This window comes from Hyaena hyaena, unplaced genomic scaffold, assembly GCF_003009895.1.
Source record: "Hyaena hyaena isolate Hyena2069 unplaced genomic scaffold, ASM300989v1 scaffold_112, whole genome shotgun sequence".
Taxonomy (NCBI): Eukaryota; Metazoa; Chordata; class Mammalia; order Carnivora; family Hyaenidae; genus Hyaena; species Hyaena hyaena.
The window spans coordinates 1,188,993-1,201,884 of NW_024080744.1; the positions used below are offsets into that span (position 1 = coordinate 1,188,993).

Below are 12,892 nucleotides of genomic sequence, written 5' to 3' on the forward strand. Positions count from 1 at the left end.
TTTTTCCACTTCCCATTCGCCCCTTGCACAGCCCAAGGCGGGGTCCCGGCTCCCGTGTCCGCCACTCCACCGTCCCCCTCGGGTTTGTGATGAGTGGGTGGATTTGCGTGGGCGATGATTTCGGAGTCGGGGGAGGGATCCCCCCATTGTAGGTCATGCCTCCTGCCCTCTTACTTGGCCTGCGTTGACTGAGGTGTACCTGTGGTGGGCGAAAGTCAGAACATTGGCTAGTGGTCTGGGTCCGTAACCCTTTGGGGTTTTTCAAGGTAAACTGCTGAGAGTTTAAAAGGCATACCTTTTTATTTATTGGATTTCTTTTGGATTTGCGCTCAAGAAGGAAGTGGAAGAAGAATCTTTTCTTTTTCCCTCTTCCTCCATTTGCATTCTTTGTGAGGTCTGTCTGCCTTGTGTTTTTTGTACGGAATTAGTCTTGTTGAGGACGGAGATTCCCAGGAGTGGAGTCTATAGCTTTTGGCTTCCATTAAACAAATTCGCTAACCTTTTAAAGGAAAAGTTAATTTTTGCCTACAGTCATTCCAGAAAAAATAGCATACACTGACTAGGTGAATGCCCTTACAATTGTAACTTAGGTACATATGGCAGATACGTTAACTCGTATCTGATTTTTTTTTGGATGAAACTGGTATTTCTTAAAATTAAGAGATGAAGTAATGGATTATTATAGTTAGAATGGCATAACTGGGAAAGATTCTGGTACTTAGTTTTAGGTGAGATGATCTATTTAAGGTTTTTCTAATTCCCTTTTGAGAGATGTTTTTGTTCCCTTTACCCATTCTACAAATTACTGTTTAAATGAAGTTCTTCTAGTTAACTGGTGTTAGATTTAAAGAAGTCGCTCAAGTGTCACCTTTGGTAAAGTGAACTCAGTATAAGATTAAGAAACTAGTTGCACACTGACGCTTTGGTCTTTGGAGCAAATTCAAATATAACTCTGCCTCACTGCTCTTCTCTTCCAGATTAATTAAAAGAAGAATGAACAGTAATCCATGAAGATAACTGGGCAATTTTTCTTTAGATATAATTTTTAATTGTAGAAGTTCAAGTGGAGTCAGAGGTTCTTCTTACTGTTAGGAGGATTTCTACAAGCCTTCAGTTTGTCAACGCAGACCAACAGATCATTACTTTTAGAGAAGATACTGTTTTCTTTTCCTTTTTTGGTGTCCTTGGTGCCAAAAACTAAATTTGGGTGCAACATTTTGATTTGTATTTGTTTCTAGGTTTTGTGACACAAGTAATTGCATAAACTTTTCACATGTTTTGCTTCAAACCAAACCAAATCAAACCATTGCATTGAATCTGGACATCCCGAATTGAGAGAATTGAGAAGTTTATTTTAATGCATATATTTGAAGAGTTCAGAAAAAAAGGCTTCCTCAGAGGTGTGCCTCTCAAAATTGTATTCTTTATAATTAGAGACAAAATAAGAAATTTTATAGCACTAGCAGTGAAAGTGTACTAGAGTATAAGGAGAACCAAATAAAGTTGCAAAATCTCTTGAGTAATTTAGGGAGATTTCTCTTTGGAAATTTAAATTTTCTGTGAGAGTAGTTACTACATGTATTGATATACATTGTTCTATCTTGGAATGAGTGACTAAATAACAATGCCAATCTCAGACTTACTTATTTAACGCCACAGTTTTAGCAATGGAAAACCTACAGACCAATTTTTCCTTGGTTCAGGGCTCAAATAAAAAACTGAATGGGATGGGAGATGATGGCGGCCCTCCAGTGAAAAAAATTATGACGGACAGTCCTGCAAATGGAAAAATGATGATAAACAAGATGCCAACAGTAAAGAAGGAACACTTGGAGGACTATGAAGTGCCAATGGAAACTGATGGGGAGCATGTCAAGCGAACTTGTGCTTCTGTGCCAGAACCTTTACATTTAAATCCCAGTTTGAAACACACTTTGGCACAATTCCATTTAAGTAGTCAGAGCTCTCTGGGTGGACCAGCGGCATTTTCTGCTCGGTATTCCCAAGAAAGCATGTCACCTACTGTATTTCTGCCTCTTCCATCTCCTCAGGTTCTGCCTGGTCCACTGTTCATCCCTTCTGATAGCTCCACAGAACTCACACAGACTGTGTTGGAAGGGGAGTCTATTTCTTGTTTTCAGGTTGGAGGAGAAAAGCGACTCTGCTTGCCTCAAGTCTTAAATTCTGTTTTACGAGAATTTTCACTCCAGCAAATAAATACAGTGTGTGACGAATTGTACATCTATTGTTCACGGTGTACTTCAGACCAGCTTCATATCTTAAAGGTCCTGGGAATACTTCCATTCAATGCCCCATCCTGTGGGCTGATCACATTAACTGATGCACAAAGACTATGTAATGCTTTATTGCGGCCACGCACTTTTCCTCAAAATGGTAGTGTACTTCCTGCTAAAAACTCATTGGCCCAGTTAAAGGAAACTGGCAGTGCCTTTGAAGTGGAACATGAATGCTTGGGCAAATGTCAGGGTCTGTTTGCACCCCAGTTTTATGTTCAGCCTGATGCTCCATGTATCCAGTGTCTGGAGTGCTGTGGAATGTTTGCACCCCAGACGTTTGTGATGCATTCTCACAGATCACCTGACAAAAGGACTTGCCACTGGGGCTTTGAGTCAGCCAAATGGCATTGCTATCTTCATGTGAACCAGAAATACTTAGGGACACCTGAAGAAAAGAAACTGAAGATAGTTTTAGAAGAAATGAAGGAGAAATTTAGCATGAGAAATGGAAAAAGGACCCAAGCCAAGGCAAGTTTTTTTTAAAATAGTAATTTTAAATAATGGCAGTGGTTTACTTTGAAATCAAAAGCCTATATTTAGACTATTAACCTGTGTGTTAAGAAACTGTTACTGCTCATGCAACAACAAAAAATACTGGTCTTTGTAATGTGTTATGTTCGTATCACACGTTTTAGGCTATAAAGTGCTTTCCTGTGTGTGTGCTCATTTGATCTTTCAAACAACCCAGTGCAAGAAGTAAGATTATTCCCATTCTACAGATAAAGAGAACGAGGCTCAAATCAAGTTGTTTTCCTGAGATTTTATAGACAGGGAGTGGAGGATTTGGGGCTTCTTTGTCAAGTCATGATCTCTTTCTTTTTCACACATTCTGCTTTTTGATGACTAGATCTGTTGTTCTAGGACTCCAGATAATTTACACTTTGGTGTTATTTCCATTTGCAAACGGTATAATAGCTAGCCAAAACAATTCTGGTTGTGGGCTTCCAACAGCATTTTGTAAAGATAGATCTAGGATTTCTGACATTGTTTCGAGATCTGGATATTCAGGCTTGATCAATATTGGAAATAAATGGAAAAGACAGGTTTATCGGAAGAATTTGTGATTCTTGTAAGAGAGATTTTTTTAAAAGAAAGAAGTAATTTTAAAAAATTGTGACAGCTAGAATAAAAGGATTATTTTAGGCTAAATAAATATTAATATAAAAACCTGTCAGCAAAGAGATCTTGAACATTAATTTTCCCATTGCATTATCTGGTAGGCTTAGCAAAGGTCTTACATTAAGAGTTTGAATGCTCGGGTAATAAACAACATTTGGGTTCTTAAATATGCAGTTTGTTGATTTGGTTTTTAAATGTATTTTTACTTGATTAAAATTAGTATAATAGCACTATTTAACACTGTGGCAAGCATCTTTCTTGAGCAGTTTTACATGTATAATTTTATTTGGTTTGTACAATGAAAGATTGGCCATGTTTCATCTTAAGAATCTAATTTTTTCACTATTAGTTTTTATTCTTGAAATAATCTCTATCTTTTCTACTTGACAGAAGAAATAAACGAAGTGTCTTAAATGACCTTAGCTTATTCACAGCAACATTAGAGCTTGGGCTAGAATCTAAGATTGGTGTCATGTGCTCTATTATGGTACCTTTGAGGTTTTGAGGGAAATTTAGTTACAGTTGAGTTTTAAAACTGTGATTTGTTTCTGAAGTTCAAGAAGATAATTTTAGACTCTTAATTCAGGGTAGTTTTCTACGTGCTGCTCCCAAAGGGTCAGCACTTTGAAATTCCTTGCCTGTGGCTACTTAGATAAGTTTATATTGTTCATGGGCAGTTATTGACTGATTTTGAAGAAGGATGGACTTCAAGCCACTTCTCAAATTACAGGACTTGCTTGCAGCTGGATTGGTCCCATGCTGAAGCTTGTGTTTGGAGATGATCTATATTCTCAAAATGTGGAATGCCCCTTTTGATAGTTTATGATATTTTGCCCTATGCTAATGAGGTCTCTACCCTTACATGTCCATAGGTGACCACATTATTTGCCAAACATTCTTACTCCAATCTTCATTGCTCTGACTTTAGCATTTTTGGGATAAACTTCTTTGCCTGATGTTCCTGCTCTGTATTTGTGAGCAAAAACATCTGAGAACCATGGTAAAGATTAAAAGGAAAAAGGTGATGAATTTACTTAACTGAAACTGTATGTGCTAGGGTTTGGGTAAAATTGAAACCATTCTTCATCTGAATGTAGTCCTTTATTGTCTTAGAAATGATTAATTTGAATCATTTTTTTAATAGGGGAAGGTGTGAGATTTTTTTCTCCCCAACTTTTGGCTGTTATCTTTTTGCAAGATTTACTATAGTGTTTTTGGTTTCATTTTGGTATTCTTTTCAATTTTATGTGAATTGTAAGCAATTTAAGGGAACTTAGGAAAATTTCTAGCAATGAAATCTTAAAGAACACTTTTGGGTTCATGTGTAATACAGACTTGTGTGGTTGTTTTATTATGCTTACCGTAACTCCATATTTTGAACATTTACTCCTGAAAACTTTGTGAGGTAGTTCTTTTTTGAAGGTCTGTGAGCAAGGTTTCTCAGATGAGAAGCCAGTCCCAGATGGGTCACATGTTCCTGGTTGTATAACTGGTGGGTGGTTATGAGGAGCTGAATGCAGTTCTCCTGACTTGAAGTCTAGTAATTTTCACTGCTTTTCCCTAAAGCAAACTTACTAGTAGAAACTACTACTGAATTTTGAGAAACATTAACTTTTCTTATCAATTTGATTTAGTATAATGGTTCGTAAACTCTGTGTTAACTTGAATTTTATACCAAGGTCTTTAATTGGGAGGGGGTGCTAAGAGATATATCCTTGACTGGGGAACATTTTTTATTATCTCCTGTGAGTCAGTGATTTGGTTGCCAAACAAACCAAATAGACCCAGAGGAAGCTCATTTGAAGAAGTCAATATAGGCTTTCTTCTTTTTTTTTTTTTTTAATAGAAGAGTAAACTCAATATATTAATTTCTTATGTAAAGAGCCTTATGTTTAGTGTGAATACTAATGTAGTTCAATATGTTTATATAGTTAATTTATTGTTTTAGATTAAAAAACAAAAATGAAACTCAAAAGGCAGTTGTTTGAAATGTAGCTGTTAAGTTATTTCCAAGGATGGAAATGAAATTAGGAATGATCACCTATTTGCATAACTAATAGCTCCATTTAATTTGCATAGTTAGTAGCTATATTTAGGTGGGAGAAATAAGTGGTATAAGGTCAGTGTTCTAAGTGAAGAACTGGCTCTGTGTAGAAACTAATGGTATATTTTGAAGTCTTTCTTACTCAGGTCAGGACAAGAAATGCAACTGATTTTAGATCTGCCTAGCTGGCTTTGTGAGATGATGTTCTTAAGCAATTTATTTCTTCGTATCACCTGAGCTTTTGGTGCTTTTTGTTAGAAATGCGGTTGTTGTATTATTTATTTGATGTAATTCTGATTTAGTTGATCATCCGTTTTTGTCTATGGAAAAAAAAAAGGCTGCTAAGCAAATTGGTCATTTGTAAGTAAAATTTGAAGCGTGATATTTAAGATTATTTTCAAGCACATTAGAAAAGCCCACTTGTAGTCATAGGTGGTTCTTTACTCCTACAATTTGTAGCAGAAAATCTTTAAGTTAAAGATGGTTATGCCCTTATATTTTTAAAAAAAACTTAAAATTCAGATTTCTAACATTCAGACTTGACTACTCTTAGGTAAGTAAAATAATATGGTATATATTTTGCTTAGGAATAAAATAGATTATCTAGGATGCACATAAATGACCTAAAGATATCAATTTAAACTTTTTTTAAAGCCTATTAAACATTTACTATTTTTAGTTTTGCATTTTCCTTCCATTTCATCATTTCTGCAGAGGTCATTGGAATAATAATAGTACAAAAAAAATTTTTCTCATCTTGTAAACTGCTTTTTTCTGTGTAGGAAGTGCATTTCTTATTCCAAACCTAAGTAAGGTAAGGAGATACGCTACAGAAAGTGGGTGACTACATAAGGTAGTGTTGAGACAAAATGTGTTTCAGTAAGAGTTGTGGCCGATTTGGTGGTAATTTGTTACATCCGTGGTATCGTTTGCATTTTGTGATTAGCATAAATTTTGATCAAGTAGGGATAAGGTTAGAATTGGATGAAGTATTTGTGCTCATATGCACAACTATTATGAATATTTTTGTCTAATTTTCTAAAATTAATAATTGACTTCTTGAGTTTAGAGACTCTTTTTCCTGTTTTCCAAAACATAGTTTTAAGTGCTTGGCACATCAGAGGCAATCAGTGAAATCTTTTTTTAAACTGAATACAATTGTGAAGAACAGTACACTGTATTATATTTTAGAATATTTGGAGTTTTTTCGAAAAATAATGGTTTGATCTGTAAATAAAAAATGTAATTTGCAAATAAACTGTTGAATGAGATAACTGATCAAATGAGAGAATGGAAGTGAAAGCATTTTGGAAGTTAAGAGGCTGGAAATGTAGGATGATACTTCAAACTGTTATTGAAATATTTACTAATATGTGTTTGGGGACCTTTCCTTTCCCCAAACATCTTACCTTATCTGGAATTATGTGAAGACCTCTCTAACACAAATAAGATAACTGAGTAACGGGTTCAAATGTATCCCACTCTTAGTTATTTGTACACAGTTATTGTATTAGTTGGATATTTTATTTAATTATTAAAATGAAGTATGCAAGAAGAAAGTGCAAAACAAGTCTCTTATAAGAATTATGTTATAAAGAGGATTCAGTGAAATCTTTAGAATGGCTTTGGGAATAGTGCCCCCTTATGGTTTAGGAAATATAGAGCCTATATTCGTTTTTTACCATTAAAAAGAGGTAAAACATTTATAAATGTTAACATTTTTTAAAAGGCTGGTGATAAAAAAACTTACAAGTTTATTCTTTTTGGTCTAAGAAATGGGAAACAATTAAGAAACTTCAAGGAAGAAGAAAAAGGGTACACCTGAATCAGTGTGTAGGCAGCCAGTAGTGTTCTCATAGCTATGCATACATTATAATTTATGCCACTGAGAGAACAAGGAAGTAATCAAGAATTGGGTTAATTTCAATCCCTTTAGTATTCTGGGAGAGGAAAGTGTGGAGGAAAACTCATTTTGTTAAAGTAAAGAAGTAGAACTCGTTTGGGAATAGCTTTAGTAATGACTGAACTTGTATTTTGTCCACATGCAGAAATTTTGGTCTAATGAGGATTCGTATACTTAAAATAATTTAAGGATTTTTTTAGACTATGAAAAGCAAAAAAGATATATAATTAAATTCTAAGCCTTTTCTTAAGGTGAGACTTGCTTTATTCATTAATTAAAGTATTACAGTACCATGCTAGACAGAAAAAGGAATGAATAGGAAAGATATAAATTACTTTAAAACTAACATTGATTTCTAAACTTAGAAGTGGGTCACAGAAATATTTACATAAAGACTAAATGGGGGCCCCTTAGAGCAGGACTTTATCTTCTAGTTTCTGAATCTAGAATGTGTAGATGTTTAATAAAGTTTGAGTAACTGAATAAAAAGTCTTACTAGCCCTATAGTTGCCAGTTGTTTTTGAGGAGAAAAACAGACTTAGTTTTAAAGCAAAGCAGCACTTTGTTTTTATTTGTGGTATTGAATTTGTTTTGAGATTTCAAATAGCACTAAAAGCATGTATTTTGTTTATCTAATGGGGACAAGGACTATGAAAGTTTAGGAAACTCTCTTAAGATCATTTTGGTAACACTAGGGCTTTTATTCAGTGTTAAAAACTTTTTTTGATGTGGTTATGAAAGCAATATAGGTCCATTGTAAATCCTAAACAAGTGAAAAGAAGAAAACAAAATTTCATAATTCATAATTTCACATTCGTAATAGTGATAATTATCACTGGAATTTATTCTTTTACACATGTAATGCTTTGTAAATCTGTGCAAAAGCATCTGCACAATGCACAAATGTTATTAATACAAGACTAGTTGTTGAAATAATACGTTTGGACCAATTTTAGGATGGTTCACTTAGAGCAAGGTTTTTCAAATTGCAATTTGTCACTCTTGCAGCCCTTTTCATCTGGGGTTCTAGAGAGGAGATTTAAGGCCCTACAGAAGACGATCCGAGTGATGATTTCATCACTGCTCCCAAAGATGGTACATAACTGCCATTCTAAATGCTTTGGAGTAAGTTAATTCATTGCATACAGTGGATGCCTTGGGGCATTTGGGCTTGTCTTTTGAGAACCCCAGTTGAGAAGGGCCAGGAAGTTTACGAAATCAATTTAGTGGGTCAACCAGCATTAAAAAAATGAAATAGAGCAAAATAAAAAATAAACTACATTGCATATGGTAAAATTAATTCTATATTAAAAACAATCTTCATTTTGATATTGTCAATATACATTAATTGAAGGCCAAAATAATCTGAAATAATAATCTTTTATTTTTATTTTTTTTAATATTTATTTTTTGAGAGAGAAAGAGACAGGAGAGGCAGAGAGAGGGAGACCGAATCTGAAGCAGGTCCCAGGCTCTGAGCTATCAGCACAGAGCCTGATGCCAGGCTGGAATCCATGAACTGTGGGATCATGACCTGAGCCAAAGTCGGACGCTTAACCAACTGAGCCATCCAGGCACCCCAGAGATCATAATTAAAAAGAAAATTTTTTAAATGTTTGTTTATTTTTGAGTGACAGAGAGACAGAGCATGAGTGGGGGAAGAGCAGGAGAGAGTGAGACACAGAACCTGAGGCAGGCTCCAAGCTGTCAGCACACAGAGCGCAACACTCAAACCCATGAACCGTGAGATCATTACCTGAGCCAAAGTTGGATGCTTAACCAACCTAGCCACCCAGGTACCCTATCATAATTTTTTAAAAAGCATGTATGCTGGGGGACACTTGGGTGGCTCAGTAGGTGGAGTGTCCAACTTCGGCCCAGGTCATGATTTCATGATTTGTGAGTTCTTCAAGCCCTGCATTGTTCTCACTGCTGTCAGCATGGAGCCTGCTTTGGATCCTCTGTCCCCTTCTCTCTCTGCCCTGCCCCCACTCATATTCTCTCTCCCTCCCACCCTCTCAAAAATAAACATTTTTTTTTTAAAAAAGCTTATATGCTGAAATGGGCTGGCAAAGCAAAACCTTAGATTTATACAGATTTTTAAAAAAATATTTTTTAATGTTTTATTTCTGAGAAAGAGAAGACAGCGTGAGCAGGGGGCGGTCAGAGAGAGAGGGGGATACAGAATCTGAAAGAGGCTCCAGGCTCTGGACTAGCTCTCAGCACAGAGCCTGATGCAGGGCTCGAACCCACAAACCGTGAGGAGATGACCTGAGCCGAAGTCAGACACTTAACTGACTGAGCCACTCAGGTGGCCCCATACAGATATTTTAGTGAAAAGATGTACATGACATGTAGATTGCTAAGTTATTGTAATATTAAATGGATTGGACACTTGAATTCCAGTATAAAAATTTTTATTTTTAGGGGCACCTGGCTGGCTCAGATCAGAGGAACATGTGACTCTTTTGATCTCAGGGTCATGCGTTCACACCCGACATTGGGTGTAGAGATTACTTACATAAATTAACTTAATTGTTTTTTTAATTTTTAAAAGTACCAGGAATTGAACAGGACTTCTAGCAGTTTGCTCCTTTTCCTTTACATTGTGAAGGGAGTGATCCCATACTACTAACTTCACATGGCTTTATTTCCATAAGGGATTTAAGATAATAGTTGCACATTATAAAAATGTGAGCCTTTGCTTTTCCTGTGAGTGTCTTTGAGCGCTTTAAACTTAAAATTGGCTTTGTGAAATAGGTGGATCTTTCAGTGTGGGGGAGCAGCAGACCTCGCTCTAACTCCAGAAGATCTACCTGGTTCTGGTAATTTAGTGGAGGTTCTTAGATCATATTGTTTCAGTTTTGCATTAGCTTCATTCATTCTAGTAATTACAATGAAGTGAGGCACAAGATTAAGCCTTAAAATCTCTTAAGTAGCTATTTGCTACCTTGTAACCCTATTCCTCTTTCAGTTGTTGAAACACTCATTCACAACATGTTGGAAGTACTAAGGAAACTTGATCCTTCAGTAAGAGATTCAGTTTCTTTCAGTAAGAGTTGTTGTCAGCTGTGTGGTAGGGCGTCTTTGTGTCCTTCTGAAATCATTTATTGACAACTTGAATGCCTTAGTATTATAATAACACAGCAAAAAGACCCTGACAGGTATATTCACTTTATCCCTAAGGAGTTATTGCTTAACTATATATTCAGTCATGTGTTTAGTAAGATTGCTAATGATTTATGTTGGGCTTGTACTAAGTAATGTATATTTAATATATATTATCTTTTATTTCTTGTGTAAGCACAGCATTAGGATAGTCTGTTAAATTTACCAATCTGCTAGTTCTTTGTATGCATACTGTCTTAGGAATAAATACCACAATGTAAAAATTTACCTTTTATAGCTCTTTCTAAATTCTGTTTTTAAAAATAAATTTTCCACATATTTAAAACAATTTAAATCTAAGTTTTGGGGAGATTTTGGAAATCCTACCAATATATGTTGAGGTATTACCTGGGTTTCTTTAGTTCATCAATATTTGTCACTCGGATTTAATTAAAAGGTCACAATATTAATCTGATACTATAATTAAAAACTAGAGTATCACCTAAAAGCAAAGTGTATTATTGGGGATAAGTCTAGGAATTATAAAGGGTGTTTTCTTTTCTTTTTTTTTCTCAGTACAAATGGTAATGTTTATATATGAATAAGTGCCGAGTGGGTAGCATTGCTTTTGTATCCAGAAAGTGGTGACTAAAATGTTTATTGGGTTTTTTTTTTTTGTAAATGAAATCAGGTTCTCTTAATTACTTGTCATTGTGAGACTAACAAGCATTGTACTACCAAAACACAATAGTTCTTTATTAGGAAGTCTGATTATTGAAGGATCATGTGTAATATAACACAGTAAATTGAAATTTAGAGAAACTTTTATAAAACATTTCCTAATTTTTACTTACTTAAAATGTACTCTTCTGTACATTTTGGGATTGTTTTAATTTTGCTTTCATAGATGTTATTTGTTTTATGACTTAGAGAAAGAATGAAATAATATGTCTGAAAATTTTCCTGTGTTTCAGAGGAGAGGATGCCATCTGTTCATTTTGTGGTAGATAATGGTGGGGAAGTTGGTGATAAAAGCATTTAAAAATGTTTAAGGCTCTAACTTAAGATACTAAGTGATCTACTTCTCTCCTTTGCCAAGTAATGTAATGAATTCTCTTCTAATGTTTAAAAACACAGAGTAATAAATTATTCCCACCTTGAAAAGTAAGATAAGAGGCAGTCAATGTTCATATCTTGGTATCTAATTTTTATCCGTGATCAGTAGTAGCAGTACTGCTGTGCCATTTAATTATATTGTTCTTTTTTTGAGGACCTAATTTGTATGTTGACACAAATGCAGAATAGATGAGAAAATCTGGCATGCCTGTGAATGTTCTGTTGTATAATATGTGCTTTTCTTAATTGTTTTTAACACACAGTTAGGATAAGTTGTTATAAATGTGTTTATGGCTTACCGCATGTTAGATAAAATTAAATCCCAACATTCTATCATGGTTAGTGTTGTATATTTCTCCATTATTTATATTATTTAATTTGTAGATCTGATTTCTAAATATACACCCCAGAGACTGCTGGTACTTCGGTACTTCATGGAGTAGAAGGATATTGAATGTGAAAGAGACTATCTTCTTTCTCAGTTTCATGGTAGCAGAGTAACCTGATAAAAGTCCACCCTGGGAATTAATGAGCTAAGCTGTCATTCAGGATTCATTCAACAAATATTTATTAGTTCCTTCTACGTGTCAGGCATGGTGCTAGGTACTGAAAATACATAAAAGTAAGGAAGATGGCCCTTGACCTAAAGCTGTTGTACAGGCAGAGGCTGGATAGCCACTTGTCAGGGACTTTGAATAGGGAATTCAGACATAGGCTAGGGGACTGCACTAGGTGATCTTTGAAGAAGGTTTCTTTAAAATCTCTAGACTGTGATTCTGTAGTTGGATTGTGTGAGATTAGAAAATAAAGGACAAAAATTAAAGAGGGATGGATATTTAAAATGATAGTAATTCTTTATGGCGTTAACTGAAGTTCAGAGATACAGAAATATGCACTGGCTTTGGGTCATGAATAAAAATAGTAAAACTTATATAGATCAAGCTGTAGAGTTTTGAAATGAACTTGATCAAAATTAAGTCAGATTTCAAGTAAAGATAAGAAGTTTTGACCTTGCCTTTCTGGAGATTTGAGATTCCAGATATCTATAATAGAAAAAACTTTGGGAACACCTGGGTGGCTCAGTTGGTTAAGCGCCTGACTTTGGCTCAGGTCATGATCTCATGGTTTGTGAGTTCGAGCTCTGCACCGGGCTCTGTGCTGACAACTCAGAACCTGGAGCCTGCTTCAGATTCTGTGTCTCCCTGTCTCTCTGCCCTACCCCTGCTCATTCTGTCTCTCTCAAAAATGAATAAACATTAAACATTTTTTTCAAGAAAAAGCTTTTGAAAATGTCTTAATTTTGGT

General features: G+C 35.2%; 1 protein-coding gene across 2 annotated transcripts in view; it reads left to right on the forward strand.

Annotated features, from left to right (window-relative positions):
• The window catches only part of SKIL (SKI like proto-oncogene), a 30,227-nt gene that overhangs the window by 844 nt on the left and 16,491 nt on the right, over positions 1 to 12,892 (forward strand). For both annotated transcript variants that reach the window (XM_039236524.1, XM_039236523.1), the window contains exon 2: positions 978 to 2,765. In XM_039236524.1, the coding sequence (XP_039092455.1) occupies positions 1,668 to 2,765 (1,098 nt within the window). In that variant the 5' untranslated portion in view covers positions 978 to 1,667. The remainder of the gene's footprint in view (positions 1 to 977; positions 2,766 to 12,892) is intronic.